This window comes from Mytilus californianus, unplaced genomic scaffold (genome assembly GCF_021869535.1).
Source record: "Mytilus californianus isolate M0D057914Y unplaced genomic scaffold, xbMytCali1.0.p SCAF_9, whole genome shotgun sequence".
In the NCBI taxonomy this organism is placed as follows: Eukaryota; Metazoa; Mollusca; class Bivalvia; order Mytilida; family Mytilidae; genus Mytilus; species Mytilus californianus.
Genome location: NW_026262745.1, coordinates 6,952,787 through 6,969,346, shown reverse-complemented (window position 1 = coordinate 6,969,346; position 16,560 = coordinate 6,952,787). Strand labels below are relative to the sequence as shown.

The 16,560-nt window shown below is 33.3% G+C and overlaps 1 protein-coding gene across 1 annotated transcript; it reads left to right on the top strand.

Moving 5' to 3' along the window:
- The first annotated feature begins 2,921 nt into the window (after window positions 1–2,921).
- Window positions 2,922–7,115, top strand: LOC127714983 (complement C1q tumor necrosis factor-related protein 3-like). The gene is made up of 2 exons (XM_052221023.1): window positions 2,922–3,264; window positions 6,596–7,115. The coding sequence occupies exons 1-2, from the start codon at window positions 3,057–3,059 to the stop codon at window positions 7,078–7,080; spliced, it is 693 nt and encodes a 230-aa protein (XP_052076983.1). The 5' UTR covers window positions 2,922–3,056; the 3' UTR covers window positions 7,081–7,115.
- The last annotated feature ends 9,445 nt before the right edge of the window (window positions 7,116–16,560 follow it).

Sequence of the window (16,560 nt, the reverse complement as noted above, 5' to 3'; positions counted from 1 at the left end):
CCGGGGCCTTTCGTAGCGTACTACACAGGCTGTATTTTTGAAGGACGCAAGGTGACTTTACTTTTAGTTTTTAAAGTCATTTTCCTTTGGTCTTTAGTGGATTGTTGGCTCATTGGCAATCATAAAACATATAACTATTTACATATCGAAGTTATTACATGCGACGTAGTGCCACATCATTATTTACTTTTTTGGATGACAATTTTGGAGATATTTATCCGTACAAATTAGAAACTTTCACCACAAGGAGTTTTCATAAACAACAACCTTTATGGTTTCAAATAGACAATTTTGGTTTCAAACGATCTTAAAGTTATAAAATGTGGAGATGTCTTTCATCAATGATTATTTTTGCTTTTTAATATATATTAATGAGTGGCTCAAAAATTCCATTGAGATGTTCTTTGTATCTGTCATATTTTCTTCAAAAGCAAAAAAATACATTTTACCCCTATGTTCCATTTTAGCCATAGTGGCTATGTATCTTGACGTACAAGAAAATAAAATACAAAATTTATTCTAGATACTCTGAAACTCATTCAGCCCAAGTTTGGCTGAAATTAATTCAGCAGTTTCAAAGGAGAAGATTTTTTAAAGTAAGCAAACTAGATGAAGAAATTGTGAAAAAATGTCTTTAAAGGGCAATAACTCCTTTTAAAGGACACATTTGACAATTTCGGTCATATTAACTTATTTGTAGATCTAACTTTGCTGAACATTTTTGCTGTTCACAGTTTATCTTTATCATTAATAATATTCAAGATAATAACCAAAAACTGCAAAATTCCTTAAAATTACCAATTTAGTGGCAGCAACCCAACAATGGACTGTAAGGTTCGTCTGAAAATTTCATGGCTGATAGAACTTGGCCAAATGAACATTTTAACCTCTCATCAGATTTGCTCTAATTGCTTAAATGTTTGAGATATATTAGCCAAAAACTGCATTTTACCCCCTAGTATTCTAATTTTAGCCATGGCGGCCATGTTTTTTGACGAAACAGAACTTTATTCTAGATACCCTAAGGATCATTCAGCTTAAGTTTGGTTGGAATTGGTTCAGTAGTTTCAGAGGAGAAGATTTTTAAAGTTAGAAAACATGATAAACAAATTGTGTAAAATTATCCTCAAAGGGCAATACTCCTTAAGGGGTCAATTGACAATTTTGGTCATATAAACTTATTTGTAGATCTTACTTTGCTGAACATATTTACTGTTTACAGTTTATCTTTATCATTAATACTATTCAAGATAATAACCAAAAAACTGCAAAATGTCCTTAAAATTACCAATTTAGTGGCAGCAACCCAACAATGGGTTATCAGATTCATCTGAAAATTTCAGGGCTGATAGAACTTCACCTAATAAACACTTTTATCCCGTCAGATTTGTTCAAACTCCTTTGGTTTTTTAGATATAAGCCAAAAACCTGCATTTTACCCCTATGTTCTATTTTTAGCCATGGTGGCCATGTTTTTTTACGAAACAGAAAATAAAACACAATCTTTATTTTAGATACCCTAAGGATCATTCAGCTTAAGTTTGGTTGGAATTGTTTTAGTGGTTTCAGAGGAGAAGATGTTTGAAATAGTTTACACCAGACGGACGACGACGGACGCCAAGTGATGGCTAAAGCTCACGAAGGAACGGTGAGCTAAAAAGGCTAGTAATTTGGAAAGCACGGACGATATTGATATTATAGGAGGCTAGTTTAGGTAGCCTCACCTGCTGGTTGGTTATTTTTCGCTCAAGAAAAACAAGAAACAAAACTCATACCAAGCTACATAAAGTCTAATTATATTATTTATTTAAAATCGGCAGTATTTGTGAAAGACCTGTAAGAATCGAAAATCATGATATCACCCGGGAAAAAAATTAAGCTGAATAGTGACATAAAAATAATGTACGGCCTTTAATAATGACCATTGCCCATACCGTATATATAGTAAGCTTGAAAAAGCCCTTCATGGCAAAATATAAAACAATTCAAACGAGAAAACATGGTTGAGAAAGCTTGACTTTGTACAGCGACAAATTGTAGTGGGGTTAATTCAGTTTTAACTGCGCACAAACCTACCACTACAACGTTTTATGCTAAAAATCAATGCGAAAAACAAATATGACATACATCAACCAGTGACAATCACTTGAACCTAGATACCAGATCTCATAATTTGGGAAGACACACAAAGAATGAATTTTTGGGGTGGCATTCAACAAGTTGGTGATCACTCAAACCCTCCTCCAACCTACGACAGGGGTGTAACAACACAACATACTGACAAACTGTAAAACAATAGTTTGAAAGGGTTTGACTCTTCAAATCGGTACCGAGCATAAAAACAAAAAGACAAAAGACACACAGTAATGATCTAAGAGCATTTTCAGTTTGTGCAAGATAGTGCAATGCCCAATTGTAACACCAGTTATGAATTAACCATGTTCCCAAAGACTTAAATGTCTATCAGTACACCTCCAACGGATTTAGTGTAAAGACGTCACAAACACAGCCTTTTGTAATGCTAGAATATAAATATGGACAGGATGTATGACCACAAATATTTTAAAATATCTTGAAAACGTTATATTTCTTGTTAGTTATAAATTAATCTTATTGATAGAATATGCGAACATACGTTGGTGAGGTATACACGCCTGTAGTCCATGATGCTAAAAGATGTAAGAAATTTCAAGAGTTTTTAAAATACTTCTTTTTCATTGGCATGTAAAACTCTAAATAACGCGGAGTCTTTATACACTGGTCACAAATTGAACAAAAATAGCTGAGATCTGCCAGGAACAACTTATCTTCAGCAAAACAGCAAAAACATCAAGGAATTACCTAAACCAACCACTGAAGAGGCAAAATTTTGAATTTAAATTTGTTATTGCTTATCAGATTTTTACATTTTACAGGTTCACAAAGTCAAATTTTCGACAATGTTTATGTGCTGACATAGTACTATTAGGTAATTTTAACTGTGTATGAAGAACTATGCGATAAGATCAAATGAAATGTGTACGAATTGTTGATAAACTATCTTTGTACTTACTACAATGTTCCTCAAAACAAAGATGGTGTTTATAAGAACCTTTTATGTATATGTGTTTATCATGACTACTGGGATACAGTTATCCTCTTCGACTAAAGCTGACGCTGACATAAACCAAGCCTTAATGGAAAAGTTGAGAGTTTTAGAAGAAAAATTCGCAAAGCTTGAGAATGACTGCAAACAAAGTACGCTGAGAATAGAAGAAATGAGCAGTATGTTATTTTTAAATAATTTAATATTATAATTTCTTTGATACTTTAAAAATGTAACTTATAATCAAAATGCATCAACTGTGTGTGCTTTGGTGGCAACAAAAAACAACAATATAGGCGTAATAAGAATGTCAAAAGAGGTATTCCCTCTAAAATAGTCCTAACAAAATTATTCTCAACGTATAACAACTCATTTCGAAGTAGTATATACATGAGATTAACGAATTTGAATCATTGCCATGGGTGTGAAATACATGTGTAAGAGATAAATTAGTCCTGGTAAAATCTGTCCCGGCGGACACAAATAGCTAGTAAATAAAGTCTATGGTACAAAAATGTTCTAGTAATTTTTTCGATGTCAGTAGTTAATTTCCACAGATAAAGTTCCTAGGTATTCATGCCAATGTCCTTTTAATATTCCTTGGCTAAATGTCCATGTCCTATATTTTACTGAAGGAACATTTTTGTGACGTGTGCAGCATATGGAGGGATCCGACTACCTTCCGGAGCACATATGATCACCTCGGTTATTGGTGGGGTTCGTGTTTTTCGGTCTTTATTTTTCTGCGTACTGTTGTTTGTCTTTTCGTCGTTATTCGTTTTATGCCATGGCCTGTCAGTTTGATTTCGACTTATAAGTGTGAATGTCCCTTTGATATTTTTCACCACTCTTGTACTGAAAGAAATCATTGATAAGGAAACAACCACTGGTGTTAAACTGATCATCGTAATTGCAGTTACGACGATCCCAACATGGCGGAGCAAAAAACAAGTGAAATCGTCTTCTTCTAATTTCTCTGTGTACACGCGTTGTTTTCAACAATTACGCAGCCGCTATGTCGATATTTATGGTATTGTTGTGTGTGTGTGTGTGTGTTCTTAGTATCATATGTGGCCTTGTCACCGAAATAATATCCATCGAAATTTTACGGAAGATCATCGTAACTCCCAGAATTTTATTTGATTTGATAATCGTAACTTGATTATTAGGTAGTCGTAACTTGGACATGATAATAGTAACTTATCAGTGATAATCGTAACTTTCTTTATATGATGATGGGGATGGCGACTATATATAAATCGTGTTTGAATGTTTGATAGTGTGACTAGAATAAGTGAATAATTTACTAATTTACGCGTTGCTTTGTAGATATATTCTTTATATTTTACAAGTTATAATTTACGGTAAATGTTCATCATGAGAGGCTTTTCATGTTCACATATTGTTAATGGAAGTTATAATGTTTAAATTACATTCGTTTTCAAGTAAAGATATGATTTAAGTCACGGTATCTTAATCTCCTTTAAACTATTAATCTCGTTCCCTTATGTATACAAGGTTCACTTAAATGAAAATTGCAAGCTTATATATATATAAAAGAAGATGTGGTATGATTGCCAATGAGACAACTGTCCACAAGAAACCAAATGACACAGAAAATAACAACTATATGTCACCGTACGGCCATCAACAATGAGCAAAGCCCATACCGCATAGTCAGCTATAAAAGGCTCCAAAATGACAAATGTAAAACAATTCAAACGAGAAAACTTACGGCCTAATTTATATACAAAAACATGAACGAAAAACAAAAATGTAACACATCAACAAACGACAACCACTGAATTACAGGCTCCTGACTTGGGACAGACACAGACATACAGAATGTGGCGGGGTTAAACATGTTAACGGCATCACAACCCTCACACTAACCTGGGACAGTGGTGTAACAGTACCACATAAGAACCAACTATAAAAATCAGTTGAAAAAGGTTTAACTGATCAGATGGATACAAATAGAAATACATGTAACAAAAACACAGAATGGACGTGGCCGGGTGGCCGGGTTCTTGTATATCCCAATAACAAAAAGACACTAAGTACAGATCAGAGAGTACTCGCAATTAGTGACAGCTAGTTCAAAGCCACAAACAACTAATGGCATCACTTTTACCGTTCTTTAGTTGTGGCCCTTCAGTAACATGAAAATTGCTGAATTTTCGTTTCAGTTATCTAACTTTAGTTTGCCTCAACTAAATGTTATGAAACTTACACACAATGCTTATTTCTACAAAATACAGATCAAGTTTGAATTTTGGTGGTGTCACTTTTACCGTTCTAGAGTTATGCCCTTATGGATAAATTGCTGCTTTTTTGTTTCTGTTCTCTAACTTTAGTCTGCCTTAACCAAATGTTATGAAACTTATACACAATGCTTGTTGCCATATAACACAGATCAAGTTAATTTTTTGGAGGCATCACTTATACCGTTCTAGAGTTATGCCCTTTACAAATGAAAAAAATGCTGAATTGTTCGTTTCCATTCTCTAACTTTAGTTTGCCTTAACCAAATGTTATGAAACTTATACACAATGCTTATTACCACATAACACAAATCAATTTGGAATTTTGGTAGGGTAATTTTTACTGTTCTAGAGTAATGTCCTTTAACAAATGAAAAAAATGCTGAATTTTTCGTTTCAATTTTTTTAACTTTAGTTTGCTGTGACCAAACACAATGAAACTTAAATACAATGCTTATTACTACATAACACATATCTAGTTTTGAATTTTCACTTATACCGTTCTAGAGTTATGCCCCTTTACAACTGGAAAAAAATCTGAATTGTTTGTTTCCGTTCTCTTACTCAAGTTTGCCTCAATCAAATGTTGTGAAACAAAATGCTTATCACCACAAAACTGAAATCAGGAACAAATTTGGGCAGTATCACTTTTACTGTTCTCAATTTATGTTCCTTTATAACGTTTTATGCAAGCAGAGGCATCCTCGATCTTTGTCCCATGGATACATTCCCCATTTATTATTTAATATTCCGTTAGCAGAGGGTACTGATAAAATCAGTTACTATGATCAAAGACATATTTTATACAGTTATCTTTCAAGTTATTTGTCCACAAGTTACGATTATCTTCTTTTGGAGTTACGATGATCTTCCGTAAATTTTCTATGGCTATTAATTCGGTAACAAGGCCACATATGATACTAAGAACACACACACACACAACAATACTGTAAATATCAACCTAGCGGCTGAGTAATTCTTAAAAACAACGGGCGTACACAGAGAAATTAAATGAAGACGATTTTACTTGTTTTTGGCTCCGCCATGTTGGGATCGTCGTAACTGCGATTACGATGATCAGTTTAACACCAGTGAACAACGGAATGTTTGATTTATATGTGTGTTATTTTTTTACAGTTGTACATTAATCTTACATTGTCTTATCAAAATATGGGTGTTTTTTTTCCAAATTGACACTATTTGATAATGGTCATAAGTATTAATAATAATCTTGTTTTTCTTATAGAGAGCGTCAACTCAAGGCGATTGCTATTGCCAAATAGCGACACCACTCAAACAGTAGCATTTTCAGCTTATTTGTCAAAATCTTTTGACGGGTCTACGTTTGGAACATTACGCGAAATTGTTTATGATAAGCTAGAGTCTAATATAGGACATGCGTACAACAACTACACCGGTACATTTGTGGCACCAATTTCAGGTGTGTATGCATTTACATGGTCAATATATGTAGCAGGTAAACCAGATGGCAGTGGAAACCAAGGTGAAATAGCCATCGAACTTGTAGTTAACGCAAAAGTTGTAGGATTAACTCATGCTGACACCGAATCTGTTAATGACGATGACTCTGCAACAGGGTTTGTTATTAAGAGTTTGAGTGCTGGAGATAGTGTTTTAATGCGCTCCTCGAATGTATTCAGACCAGAGGGACATATAATGAGTGGTAATGGTCGTGCAAGATGGACATTTTCCGGATGGTTAATCGCATAAGCTACTTAAAGAAACATAAAATATTTTAATGATAATTTCTTGTGCCCTTTTCTTTTATGAAAGCCGTACTGGTGTTAAATTTTGCCATTCGATTACATTCTCTCTGATATATTTTGAAATGTCATTCTATTTATAGACGAACAATAAGTGTTGAAAATGCATATATTGATTATTTTACCGTGTATTTTATTGAAATGAAACACAAAATGTTAGTTCCTGTTTAACAGGAACGACGTGAGCAGTGTCTAACTAAAGGGCCTTTTGAATTTAACGTCTCAGCAATAATAAAACATTTCATTCAGCGAACACCACCCTCAACATGATTTAAATTGCATTGAATCGCATGATTTTTTTCAAATAAAAAAGTAGTCAAATAAGGTAACTATTTCTAACTAACACATCAGGATTTTGTAGTGGTGGAAACAAGAATATCCGGAGAGAACTACAGATCTTCGCCAGGATAACTTAAAATCCGCGTCAATTAAGATTGGAGTCGAACGCATTTGCAACGAGTGGGGTTCAAGTTCACAACCTCTGTATCGAAAGGCTAGTTATTACTGTAGACGACCTCCGAGGGCCATGCCAATCGTGTGCTGCAGGTCATATGATTGTTGTGCTGGTATTTATAGAAGTTATGAATATTTGATGTGTTTTTGTCGTGTATCACCTAACTGGTGATCTAATGGATGGATCTGTCCTAGAGTTGTCATTTGTTTTGTAGAATCAAGAGTTGTAACACAGTACATGATATATTATGCACGAAGATTGAATTGATTGCATATTAGCTATTGTAAAGGATCATAAGATGCATTCACAGAAATAATTATTTTGTACGTATACGTCTAAAAAAGTAATAACTCTACGACAGATCCATCAATTGGATCACCATTGAAGGTGATACACGGCTGAAAACACATATTATATATATAATCACTATGAATAACAGCACAGCAATGTTAAATCTGCAACTTCAAATTTGCGGAAGCGAACTTTTGTTCTTTTCTCGCCCCGATTAGAACTCATGCTAGTGGGATATCGTGACAACACCGCCTACACTGTTTCTAGCGCTCTAGACTACTCGGCCCTCCTGGACTGAACTAAATGTAGCATTCGGTGGCCTACTGTTACCTTTCCTCGTCATTAGAATCTAGAGTTATATATATAAGTACGTCTAAACAAGTGACAACTCTATGACAGATCCAACCTTTGGATCACGAGTGAAGGTGATACATGGCTGAAAACACATATAATATTCATAATTACACTAAATATCAGCACAAAGCGTTAAAAATCAGCAGATTGAACATTGTTTTGCATATATCTATATTTACCCAATGGATGGATTTTGCGTAGAGTTGTCACTTGTTTAGAGTACTTATATATATATATATATATGCACACGTATAAAAATTGCGGTTTTTATCCAACGCAATCATAGGTTTGAACGTTGTTTTCAATTTAGACTTGTTTATATTTTTTCGTTTGGGCTTGTATTATATTTGCCTTCGGGTTTATATGATCCGTTCATCCTATTTTGACTCCTCAAAATTGAAGAGTCTATCCTAAATTGAGGTAAATTATATGGCCTTCCAAATACCGTTTCGATTCCTAACATCACTGAAGAGACATTAATTGTCGAAATCCGGATATGGTGTACAAAAATCTTTGCACCTTTTGTTTGCGGTATACCATCTTTGCCGCAAGTTTATTGTTTTCTGTTTGGTATTAATTTATAAATAAGATCCATTTATTACACCTGGTGATCCGTTTATTTGGCAATCGCCAATGGCAGTCGGCAGGGTTTAAGAACATTTGTTGTTCGACCTGTTAGTCAAATGCGTTTTGTTAAAATATACTTTTTCACTTTTTTGGTCTTTTGGAAAATGTTGTTTGTGCTGTATTTAGACCCCTCTAACAAGACATTTGTTTTGCATGCACACGTATAAAAATTGCGGTTTTTATCCAACGCAATCATAGGTTTGAACGTTGTTTTCAATTTAGACTTGTTTATATATATATATAACTCTAGATGATATCATTCTGAAAATCAGTCTGAAAATTAAACCTAACATTGTTAGAATAAGATTTTTATGTTGACAAATTTTTTGTCCCTCCACGGGATTTGAACTCACACTTTTGATACTCTACAGCATCAATCACTTAGCCTCGTGTCCAGCGTTTAAGACCACTCGACCACATCCGCCATATAAAAATATGTCTTCAATAGTCGTAGTGTTACATTGTTATGTAAGGTGAATCTAGAGATAGACATAAGACATGTGTAAAGATGTTATATTATCTTTATATCAATATAGATAACTACACCAGCAGCTACCATCTTTTCATTCTGGAGTCAAGGTCCGCTTGAAATCATATATTTTATAATGATAGACTTACTGATACGTAAGGAAATTGATCAAAAGTATTTATTATTTATTTCATCTTCTCCTGGTGCCTTATTATTTTTGGTACTTTGTACATCTTTTTTTACTTTATCTTTCGTAATTTTTCTATTCTAAATTTCATTTTAATTTTATTGATTCATGTTATTTACTAAAACAAAGTTTTGTAAAAGCCATTATTTACAATGTCTCACAACAGAGCTTGGAATAAACAGAACAACTGGTAATCCTACATATTCTTTAACGTCATTAACCAAGGATGAAGTTTTACAAAATCACAAATCTGTCCTTCTTTCTATTTGTATCAACATCAAAGAAAACGAAGAAAATTTACCGTCATTATACTGGATACCAAAACTTCACAAATCTCCATATAAAGAACAATACATAGCTGGATCATCAAAATGTTCGACTAAAAATCTTTCTAAAGTACTGACTACTATTCTTTCTACAGTAAAAGTTGGCCTTCAAAAGTATTGTGATGAGATATATTCTACCAGTGGTGTTAACCAGATGTATATTCTCAAAAATTCGAAAGATCTACTGCTTAAAGTTGCACTAGCTACGAGATATATAAATATCTAATATATGATTTTTTTTGTTCAATCATTAATGAAAGTGAAATAGTGAAATAATTATTCGCTTTTAGCCGCCAGTATGGTTCAATTTTGTCAAAAAAAGCTAAGAAACATTGATGATGAATTATTCACTTGCAAGTGAATAATTCGACCTCATTGAATCCGTATTCATGTGAACTTCAATTTAACCGCTTAGCTACAGATGGATAACACGTGAATTGTATGTGTAAAGTTATCTAAAGGAAAAGAATGTCAACATTGAAAGTGAAACAAAGTTAAATCATTTGATTGACTGATCCGATCCACAGAATATCATTCTTATACAGGTAAAAACGATGATAAACATATATTTTTAATCTATAATATGAAATTAAACAGACCTAGAAAAAATCCAATAGCACGAGTTCGCTTAATCTTTTTATATCTTTATTTATGTTTACATCGCTTATATGGTCAACGGATGACTTTGGAGGTCAACTCGATAGTTAATTAGATGGCGTCTAGACTAAAATACACACAAAACGAAGCTACTTGTTATCATGCCCATGTCCTGTTAACTGTTTATTTTAGACTTTTAATAGTTTGGATAAATGTTTTACATTGTTATAAATCAAATATGAGAATTTGAGTCAAATCGGTGAACATGAATTTGACAGCTAGTGCCCCTTTAATCTTAGATCACAATCTCTGCAATTTTGCATCAACATAAAGACTTTTGATTTTTTTAAGCTTTACACTACTATTCCCCATGCTCAGTTGAAAGATCGATTTCACCATCTCATTAAACAGAGCTTTTTCTATAAAAATGGGAATCGTAGATACAAATTTCTTGTTTTGGGTTATAATAATTCTAATTTTGTGAAGAACCACACTGAAACTACCAGAACATATACAGAAGATGATATTATCAAAATGCTGGACTTTGATCGACAATATATTTAATGAGTTTGGAGGATTGATATGTCAACAGACAGTCGGTATTTCAATGGGTACTAATTGTGCACCCTTACTGGCCGATTTGTTTTTGTACTCGTATGAAGCAGAATTCATTCATAACCTTCTAAAAGACAAAAAGAAAAAGCACCATGCAAAATTCTTTAATTTTACTTTCATATATATTTATAATGTCCTATCACTGAACAACCCTTGAAATTAAGGATAGGACTGCTTCATACCTTGATATTTTCCTCAATATTGACACAGATGGACGACTTCACAGTAAAATCTATGACAAACGGTACGATTTCAACTTCCCAATTATGAATTTCCCATTTCTCAGCAGTAACATACCCTCTGCCCCTTCGTATGGTGTTTACATATCTCAGTTGATACGTTATGCTCGTGGATGTTCACACTATAGGACTTCATATACAGGAGTGTGCTTCTTACGCAGAAACTGCTCTAACAAAGTTATGAGGAGGAAAGATTATAAAGGACACTCCGTAAATTGTATGGACACCATCACGAATTGGTTGATCCATATGATGTGTATTGTCTAAACTAACTAAGGACATTTTTACCACGTCTTAGATTGTGGTTTGCCATTACGTCGTCTGGTCTTTTAAGTACCAAACGTGACCTATTCCCGATTGTGACTGTTTTGCCGAGTGTGAATTCGCATTGCTATAAGACGTGTCACGGTATTTGTTATCCAACATTCATGTATTTAGTTTTGATGTTGTATTTGTTATACTTATCGGATATTGTTAAATGTCTTATCGTTTGTAGTTGTAATTCTAACTTTTTTATGTTGTATTCGTGTGTGAGGGTAAAGATAATTAATCACCCAGTTCATTTATAAGATTTTAGTTTGGGGCAACTAAACTTACACGATGTATTTGGTGACGTCACTTTTGTGCGTCGATCTAGTCGGGTGACATACAATGCGTGGTTCGAATGTGCTGTTTTTATGTGCTGACCTAGGTTGTTTTACGTGTTCGTGTTTATTCTGTGGTTAGTCACCACTTCAATTATATGGTCATTTTTATAAATTTACTGTTTGCAAAAGTATGAATTATTCTAAATACTAAGGATTTTCTTATCCCAGGCAGATAACCTTAGCCGTATTTGGCACAACTTTTTGGAATTTTTGGTGATCAATGCTCTTCATTTTTGTTTGGCTTTCTTTGCTATTTTGACCTGAGCTTCACTCATGAGTCTTATGTAGACGAAACACGCGTCTGGCGTATCAAATTATAAGCCTGGTACCTTTTATAACCATTAGCATGTCGTAATGTTCTATTGTATTGTTAATTTGTTTATTTCTCTGTCCTGAATGTTCTTCCATTCATTTGTATTGTAGTCCTGTCATGTAATGTTGTCATTTTAGTGTTATATTTAACATTACCATATAAGCGGGAGGTTTGGCTAGCCACAAAATCAGGTTCAACCCGCCATTTTTTTTTTAAATGTCCTGTACAAAGTCAGGAAAATGGCAATTGTTATCTTATAATTCGTTTCTGTGTGTGTTGCATTGTCGTTGTTTTTTTTGTTGTTCTGTAGTGTTTCTGTTGTTTCGTTGTTTTCCTTTTATATTTGATGTGTTTCCCTCAGTTTTAGTTTGTAACCCGGATTTGTTTTCTCTCTATCGATTTATGACTGTCAAACAGCGGTATACTACTGCCTTTATTTACAGGGTTAAAATCGCAATAATTTAATCTCGCATTTTGAATTTTTTTTATATAAATTGAACAAATCTTTTCTCAATATCTCAAAAATTAAAATCGCAATTAAGTCCAAAATTACAAAATCGCAATAATAAATGCACGCAATAATATCTGAATTAACAGTATACAATTCATTTAAAATTTCAATATCAGTGACTCTACAAAATTATTGAAAAAAAATTCTTCTTTATTGTGATTTCTAGATAATCTCTAAATTACCGTTCGAGCATTTTGCAAGTCAACAATTCATCAGTGATGTTTCATTTCAAATTGAACCAAACTAGCTGCTAAAAGCAAATAATTATTTAACTATTTAACATTTATTTATGATTAAACAAATACAATCATATCTTATTTTTTTTTATATCTCGTAGCTAATACCATTTTATATAATAATATCACATACATTTAAAGATAAAAAGACAAATGTTATTGTATAAATTATGTGCTTTTGCGTTGTACAAGAGGTCGTCATTTTACCAGTGACGGATCCAGAAATTTTCATAAGGGGGGTCCACTGACTGCCTATGAGGGGGCCTGCTACAGTCATGATTTAGTGATTTCCTATATAATCAACCAAATTTTTCCCACGAAAAAAGGGGGTGGGGGTTGGGGGGGGTGGGGGGGTTCACTGGTCCCCCTTAAGCCGCCTCTTATTTTTGCTAGTGTAGTCACTTTTACTACGACCAGTTATTGATGCATTGTTCACCGATTCAAGACCTGTCAAAAATGCCTAATTGTCATTCCTGTGGTCTTTCGTTTGGGTGTATATATATTTAGGTCAGACCCTTACTGTTCATACGTCTATCGTGTTTTATATTTGTCGCGTGCTCGTCTTCATCATCTAGGATTATGAAAACGGTACTATTTATGAACTTTGTCTCACTTATGGAACGCCTTTTCATTTGTTGTTTTGCTTCTTTGTGCAATGGCCATTATACTTATTCCTCGTGCCTGTCATTTATTCCTATCGGATATTGTTCTCTTATTCTGTGCCTTGTTCCTTTTAACTCTTTGGCTGCTTTTCTAACTATTGTGCAATCCTTAAAGATTTTAAATCTACAGATAATCTTTTTCATATCGTTGTCGGATTTACCGAAGCGGCGAGCACGTTTAAATTCATTTGAGTTTTCCATTCTTTAGATGGTTTTCATAAAATTTAAGATTATTTGTTTCATTTTTCAGGGATTGTTTTTGGTATTCCAGAAAATACAAGATTTTCCCGCATTAATCGGGTTTGTTAATCAATGTGATGTTCTTTAAGATCTAGATACGTGCACAATTTGTTATATTAGAACTGTGTATCATTGTTTGATATTTTTGATATCACTCTTAACTGTAACTTGTTCTTGTTTACTGCTATTTTATTGTATTGGTAATTTCTAAACTCTGTTTGTAACATTTAACGTTTGACATCAGTATATTCAGTGTAGACTGTATTTTTGGATGCGCATTGTATTGATAGATGTGTTAATCCTTGTCGGGTACACGAATAGAGACCTGACATTAGAGATGTTTGGATGGATTTCGGATTTTGCATATTTTACTTATTTTTGAAATGTTAGATATTGGGTACCTGTAAAACAGGAGAGAGACAATATGGAATATAAGGCTTTATTTTACAGCATTTGTCATTATTAGACAGAATATATAAGAAGATGTGGTATGAGTGCCAATGAGACAACTCTACATCCAAGTCACAATTTGTAAAAGTAAACTATTAAAGGTCAAAGTACGGCCTTCAACACGGAGCTTTGGCTCGAACCGAACCCCAAGTTATAAAGGGCCCAACTATTACTAATGTAAAACCATTCAAACAGGAAAACCAAAGGTCTAATCTATAGAAAAAACGAGAAGCGAGAAACACTTATGAATCACATCATCAAACGACAACCTTTGAACATCAGGTTTCCGACTCAGGACAGGTGCAAACATATGCAGCGGGTTTAAACGTTTTAATTGGCTCAAACCTTCACAATAACTTGAAACAATAGGGTAACATCACAACATAGGAAGACACACTATAGAATATCAATTGAATGACTGAACTCGATCAAAATACATATAAACAAAAACAAGTGAACATACATAGAATGAATAAATATGATCTATGACACAATGTAAAATACAAAATTAATTAAAAAGTAAGATGTAAAACAAATTAAGAATGACAACAATAACCTCGAACAAAACGCCGCTAAATAAAATAACGTACACCGGAAAATAAAAATAATGTTTTGTAGGTATACATGGAGAACGGAATTATTTTTCACTAAAGTGATAATTTTGTTATTCATATGACGAGAACAGAAGTGAAAATGTTTCGTCATACCAAACACTTATCAAAGGCGGTATAAATTAACCAGTTATATAACACTAAATAAGTAAACATTAAATAACAAAAAATGCATTAAAAATTGTATCAGCAGGTAAAAATTACACGGAAGTACGATTTGAGAGTACTCGCAGTTACTGAAAGCTAGAAACAAAAATCATGCATCAGAGACTAAAATCATCTAAAACACATCTCAGGGATTTAGTGTGTTAACGTCATGGACAGTCAAAACAGACATGACTTGTGCAATGTCAAAATAAAAGTATCGACAGGCAGTAGCATAGTCAGGAGGTAACTTTTTTTATGAATATGTATAATGTTGCATATAGATAGAGTAATCTATTTATAAAAAAATGAATTATGGATGTTTATTTATACATCCCAAAAAACACGTTTGAAAAGAATACAGATTTAGTAATGTTTTAATTTGTTGATGACACAATCGATATTTGTGTCAATGTTAACTATATTCAAAGATCTAATTACAACATTGGTGAAAAAAACCTCCATAATCACAGGACTTATTGTTTACACTTTTGTTACCTTTGTAGCAACCATGCATTTTTAAAGAGTAAAACTAGTATTTCCCTAGCTAGGAATTTGTTGCAAAGGACAAGGTTCACTCTAGGCCAAATAGTCTTGAATTTCTACTTTAAAATAAAATTTCAAAGTGACCATATTTTGGTTCTGAAATGGGTCTATTTCAAAAGCCTATTTTATTTGTTAAAATAAATCTCTTAAGAGTTCATTTGTAGCTTCAAAATTAGCACATTTTGAATATTTTGTCAAAATACGATGCTTTTGTACATATTTTGGACCTTAAAAGTTTGTAGAAACCGTTGGCCGCAACCTAGGATCTAAATGTTCTGTAACTATGATCTGCCAATGATCATATTGCATCCCTAGATACAAAACATTCTAGATCTTGGGTGGCGGACGAAGAAAATTATGCTAAAATCTGTTAAAATTGAAAATTTACCAAAACTGACATCACAACACAAATCGTGCACACTTGAGGAGTCTATACTATTTAATGTGATGTGCCATAACTAAGTTATTTTGTATAAATATAATGTCATCACTATTTCCAAGTGAAATTTGTAGTATTATGGCCTAATTATAGAAAAAAAAACATCAAAATCTTTATAGGGCCAATTGTAAGCCTTCGTGAACTTTCTCCTTTATGTATGTGTATAAAGGAGTTTTTTTTTTATTTAACATTTTTAAGATACTAATTATATAACCTTTTGGACCATTGCTTCTTTCCTTCAAGTGTATTTTATGAAATTTCTTCCATACTTCGGAAGCATGTTGACCGGAAGTAGATGGACATGCGACATTGTATATTAATTAAATTTACTGGTAAAGTTAAGCCAATGTTGTCCTTAGGTTCAAAGTTAAATCGAAGAACTTGGCATTTATCTCCTAACTTATGCAATAAAGGTGTTTTTTTTCACGGTGTTTGCTTCCATTGTTTCAATAAGTATAAATACTGGAGT

What these genes read in the sequence shown, in the direction of transcription:
- LOC127714983 (XM_052221023.1), top strand. Translation starts at nt 3,057, where the DNA reads ATGTTCCTCAAAACAAAGATGGTGTTTATAAGAACCTTTTATGTATAT. An exon ending in GAGAATAGAAGAAATGAGCA is followed by an intron (nt 3,265 to 6,595) that starts GTATGTTATTTT and finishes TTTTTCTTATAG; the next exon opens with AGAGCGTCAACTCAAGGCGA.